Below are 5,000 nucleotides of genomic sequence, written 5' to 3'. Positions count from 1 at the left end.
GCCTACAAGGTGTAGGAATGAAGCCGGGGTTATGAGGCTTAGTCCCCTTGTCCTCACACAGGGATGAGAGAAACCAGGTTAGAGTTGATCATCTCCACTTTTACTGTATAAGGGGCTCGCTGAGTCCCAGAAAAAGACACAAACATACCAAGCAGCGGGGTCATACTCGGCCCAAACCCGGATAAACTCATCAAGGTGATGAGGTCCCAGGATGGAGGAGTCTCTGGTGAGGTATTCAAAGTTATCCATTATTACAGCCACAAACAGGTTCAGCATCTAGAACACAGAGAGCAGATGGAGATTACACCTGGGCTTTGTTCTGGTCAGAGAAGAAAAGCGCTGCCTTGGTCAGTCATGCCGAACTAAAGCCATAAACCTGGTGTGTTGTGTTCCCTGGCGGTGAAATCTGGAGACGTTTGTGTAGAAAAGTCACTCCAGCGACAGAAACGTTTAGAGTTTAGCTGTGGCTAAAGGCCTGAGCCAGACCCAAGTGTTGGTTTCCACCACGTTTTCTGCTCCCGTGTTTCTATCAGCTGTTGCTATGGTTACTTCAGTAGAATTACAGCATTCAGTTATGTGAAGTGGATACAAAGAGTCATCATCTCCAGCTCTCTGTGGTTCACCCTGACCTGCTGCCAGTTGCAGAGTTCAGGTAAGAAGATGCTCCAGTCTGCTCGATCCTGTGACGGGGGATGTGAGGTCTGGGGAGGTTCCTGGACCTGCACCCAGCCTGCTGATGTTCTGTCCTGATCCACTTTGTTCTGATTCTGTCCTTCTGGCCCTGTGCTCCATCGTGCTGGAGAAGACATTGTTCATCACCAAACTGCTGCTGGATGGTTGGAGTTCCTCTGGGAGGATGTTTAGGTACCATTCTGTATCCATGGCTAAGCTGTGAGTGGGTCCACTCCCTTGGCTGAAAAGCTTCTTTGTAATCTTGTTGAAAAAACCGTTGGAAGATTGAGTTTTTTTATAGCATGGAAGGACGTTGTGAATAATTCTAATCCATCTGCAGAACATTTAGAAGTTTGGGTGAACTGGCATTATGAAGACTGAAGCAGTGAAACTCTCAATGATCCGGTTGTTTAAGTCATTGTTAAAGCTTTGGGCCACAGCGGTGTACCAGGGCCAGCAGTGCCACAGACACTAGAGACTGTTTTGGTCCAGAGAAGATTTTATCATCATGTAAAAAAGGGTTTAGGAGTCCAAATCCTCCTGAAGATCAACAGCTGCACAAGTGAATTGGAAGCTCTAATCCTGTTACTAATTGGTGGAGCTCCCTTCCTGGTTGACAGCCATGCTGCAGGAAAGAAGCGCTGATTCAGCAGCGCAGCCCCACGTGTTAACTACACATCCAGGAGGATGCCTGTAGACCGTAAGGGTTTAGTGCGCCACTTAGCACCTCTTGTCTACTCTTAGCTACAGTCGGATCTGCTGAGAGCTTCAGAAATCCAAAATAAAATCAGGTCTCAGCACGGGAAAGGCGAACATGTCAGCTAAATTATCGCTGCAGAATGAGTAAAACATATAAAATATCACCACACCAGCCTCGTTCAAGATCATGAGTGTGCCTCAGTGCTTTCTGAACAGCATGAATGTAATCAGACACTAAAGTGTGTAATATTAAATAGTACATGTGCTGATTCCATTTTCATTTGATATAGGTGCGCTACTTATCAATGTACTTAAAGCAGGTACGTTCACCAAAACTAACCCAGGCGTGTACACATGACATGATATTTGCACTCCTGTGAAGACGCGTGTGTCAGTCCATCACACTGGTTACATCTGAGGTTGTTACTACTCACCAGGAAGGAGCACAGGAATATAAAAGAGACGAAGTAGAAGTAGGCAAAATCACTTCCACACTCTCTCCCTTGGGTCCCCGATCGCTCGTCACAGTGTCGATGACTCAGACACGACAACATGATCTCATGCCAGGCCTCTCCGGTTGCACTCCTGATCCACAAACACACAGCAAGACAAGAGGGTTGGCTTCTCAGCTTCTGGACTAAAGAAAAACTTCGATGGAATAACCAGTCAGACTGTCTCCACATGTAACACGGCCACCAAACACCAAGCTCTGGTCCGGCCTCAGTGGTGATGTTCCACATGTCCTACATGATCGGGCTCTCATCCTCTCAGCTGATCTGTTGTGGTTAGGGTTTTCAGAGGGAAGACAAGCTCCTAGTGATGTTTGTCAATGAGTGAGGGCAGGAAATGACAGGATTACTCATTACTTTTAAGAATTCATATTCATGTGAACATGTCTCCTCTGATTGGTTAACAGCAACACGACTTCTTCTGGCTCCACTCACTTTATTTTCTTGGGTAAAAATGCAATGTTGATATTTTATCTCCTCACATAACACGAGCCCAGCGCTGTCCGCCACACTGCGGAGCTAATGCTAGCGTTAGCTTCTACTAGCCGAGACGCGCTCTGCTCTCTCCCGGACGCTACATCCCCTTCAGCCTTCTGCAGTCATAAGCCGAGGTGTGTGAGGCCATGAATGCTACGTAGCGTGCAGCTGAGTGTCTGACCGTCCGTTCCGCAGCTAAAGCAGGAAATGAGGGTCTTCAGGCTCAGCCTGCAGGTCAAACTCAGAGTGAGGGATGGTGTTTCATAAAGACCAGGATGGATAAGTGTCTCAGGGAACTTCACCTTTAAAAACAGAGCGAGTTTCTGCTGTTCAGACAGAAATGTGAATGGCAATTTAGGAGATGAAAGTAATCAGAAGATCACAGAAAGCTAGTGCTGCAGACCTTCCCCGTTAGCCTGAGCTCAGATCTACATGAACTTATGATGCCGGGTGTGAGTCGCTGTCTGTTTCAGGATGAACTCATCCGTCTTTTGGTGTCTGAAGAACTTGAGGAGGAACGTTGAAGCTTCGGCCTACGTTTGTATTTTCATCCAGGGAGTTATTTTTATGTCCCGGTGGAAACGGTTCCATGTCAGATAATCAGTCAAATAAACGAGAGGAGAACAGTTAACAAACATTATTTTTGCATCTTTAAATTCAATATTTTTCTATTAAAAACTGGTGAATTGTGGTTGTTCTGACATATAAAAAGGAAAATGTCTTGATGTGAAGAAAGAAAGAAAGAAAACGATCTTTTAAATAGCTCCTCTGAAGATAAAAACCACGAGGCGCTTCACAAAATAAACTAAAGTATAAAAGAGATTTTAAATAAATAATTAAAAATATGTTTAAAATGAGAGGAAAAATGATAATGTCAGAAAAGGGAGAGAGAAAGCGAAGAGGAAAGAGGCAAATCAGAGCATCGTGGGGAAAGGCGGAACAGAAAGAGCAGAAAAAGGATGAAGGTCACACCAAAGCCTGAAGAGGTGAGTCTCCAGCTGCTTTTAAAGGAGACCACTGAGTCCACTGATCTCAGGCTCAGGGCCAGAGAGCTCCAGTCTGCTTTATTTGACAAAACTTGTCAAAAACATGCTAGGTCAGACCGCCGCTTAAGCCAGGTTTGTCTGTTTTGCTGCCCAAAATGTTCATTTGAACATGAAATCTCATTTTTACTGGAGCTTAGATAAAACCCAATCCTGCCTGAGATTTAGACACCGTCATAGGTCAGGCTCAACTCTCATCAGGAGAAACGTGTTAGAAACACCACGAAGCAACGATACCTGAACAAAAGCATGAGCGCCTGCAGGAAAGTGCGGAAGTTGTTGTGATGGTTGATAGCCGTGTCCTCATTCAGCTCAATGTTGCCAAACACCTTCAGCAGAGACAAGCGGATTAATGTCAACACCTGTCCCTGTAACCTCAGCGCCACGGCCTCACTCACCTGCATCCCGATGATGGCGTAGATGAAGAACAGCATGGCAATCAGCAGGCAGACATACGGCAGGGCCTACGGGGACACCAAACACCTCATCACCTTGCATCAACACTGTCTGGGCATGCAGTTTGTGGCTGAGTCAAAGGGAACCCGCGTGTTTGTGACATGGTTGGAAACGACTGTTCAGAAGAGGTCTGTGTGTTGGTCTTAAAACGTGTGGGAGCACCTTGAAGGACTGGACGAAGGTCCACAGGAGGATACGGATAGTGTAGCCCTGCCTCAGCAGCTTGATGAGGCGAGCTGCTCGGAAAAGCCTTAAGAAGCTCAAATTCAGCAGCCGGTCCTGTTGGACACAAACGGGACACTAAGCACTTCCTGGAGCAAGACATCCCACAACAACAGAACATTACTGGGTTCTGCTCCAGAAAAACGCTGCACTGTGTTGCATTTAAGAGCACAACTGAAGCCTGTTTCTTTTTCTTTAGTCCATCATGAAACATGGAGTGATACCGTGTTACCTTTGCTGACATGCTTGGACGTCTGCCTTCGTCAGAGCAACCGCCGGATGTTGGTGGCGTCACTTCCTGTTGCCGTGGGTTAGGGCGTATGTTCTGTTGTTCGTGTGCTGAGTTGCTGCCGTTTCTCCTGTTTTATTGCAGAGTTTGAAACGACTCCACATTGTAGCGCTGATGGTGTCTTGCCTTTTGGGTGTAGCTTCCTAACTGTCCTACGGCTTTGTTGGTGTGTTTATGTCGTGTTGTCAATGCTGCTATATTCTTTTCTGTTATGCCTCTGGTGGATGGAAAGCTGATTATTGGTTATGGCTCTTTGTTTTGGTTCGTCTGTTGTTACCTGTTGCTTTCCTTAGTTAATTCCCGTTGTAACGGTATGAAATGACTGTTTTCCACCAAAAGTCCTTTCCCCCTCTCCTCTGACACAGAACTAGTCTGCATGAGATATGGTCTCAAGGTCTCATGCATCTGCTTTAAACTGCTTCTATCCAGCTCAAGAGAAGAATGAAGAAAGGACTTTCTCCTTTTAATTAATCAAAGAACTCGATTTTAATAAAATTAATCAAATAAAGTGTAAGTCAATAATAAGATGTGACCAATCTGTGAAATCAAAATATTAATTACTTTATTATAATCCTATAGAATATAATAAGTAACAAGACTTTAAATGTTCCACTAGGACTGATCTCACGTAGC

General features: G+C 45.4%; 1 protein-coding gene across 1 annotated transcript in view; it reads right to left on the bottom strand.

The window, feature by feature from the left end:
- LOC107397069 (voltage-dependent N-type calcium channel subunit alpha-1B) overlaps nt 1–5,000 on the bottom strand; it is a gene marked incomplete in the record, with an annotated part of 226,962 nt that overhangs the window by 62,616 nt on the left and 159,346 nt on the right. Inside the window, 5 exon segments of the mRNA XM_070546318.1 lie at nt 149–276; nt 1,806–1,956; nt 3,638–3,729; nt 3,799–3,864; nt 4,019–4,135. Coding sequence (XP_070402419.1) covers nt 149–276; nt 1,806–1,956; nt 3,638–3,729; nt 3,799–3,864; nt 4,019–4,135 — 554 coding nt within the window.

Source organism: Nothobranchius furzeri, chromosome 17 (genome assembly GCF_043380555.1).
Source record: "Nothobranchius furzeri strain GRZ-AD chromosome 17, NfurGRZ-RIMD1, whole genome shotgun sequence".
In the NCBI taxonomy this organism is placed as follows: Eukaryota; Metazoa; Chordata; class Actinopteri; order Cyprinodontiformes; family Nothobranchiidae; genus Nothobranchius; species Nothobranchius furzeri.
This window is presented reverse-complemented; position numbering and strand designations above follow the sequence as displayed.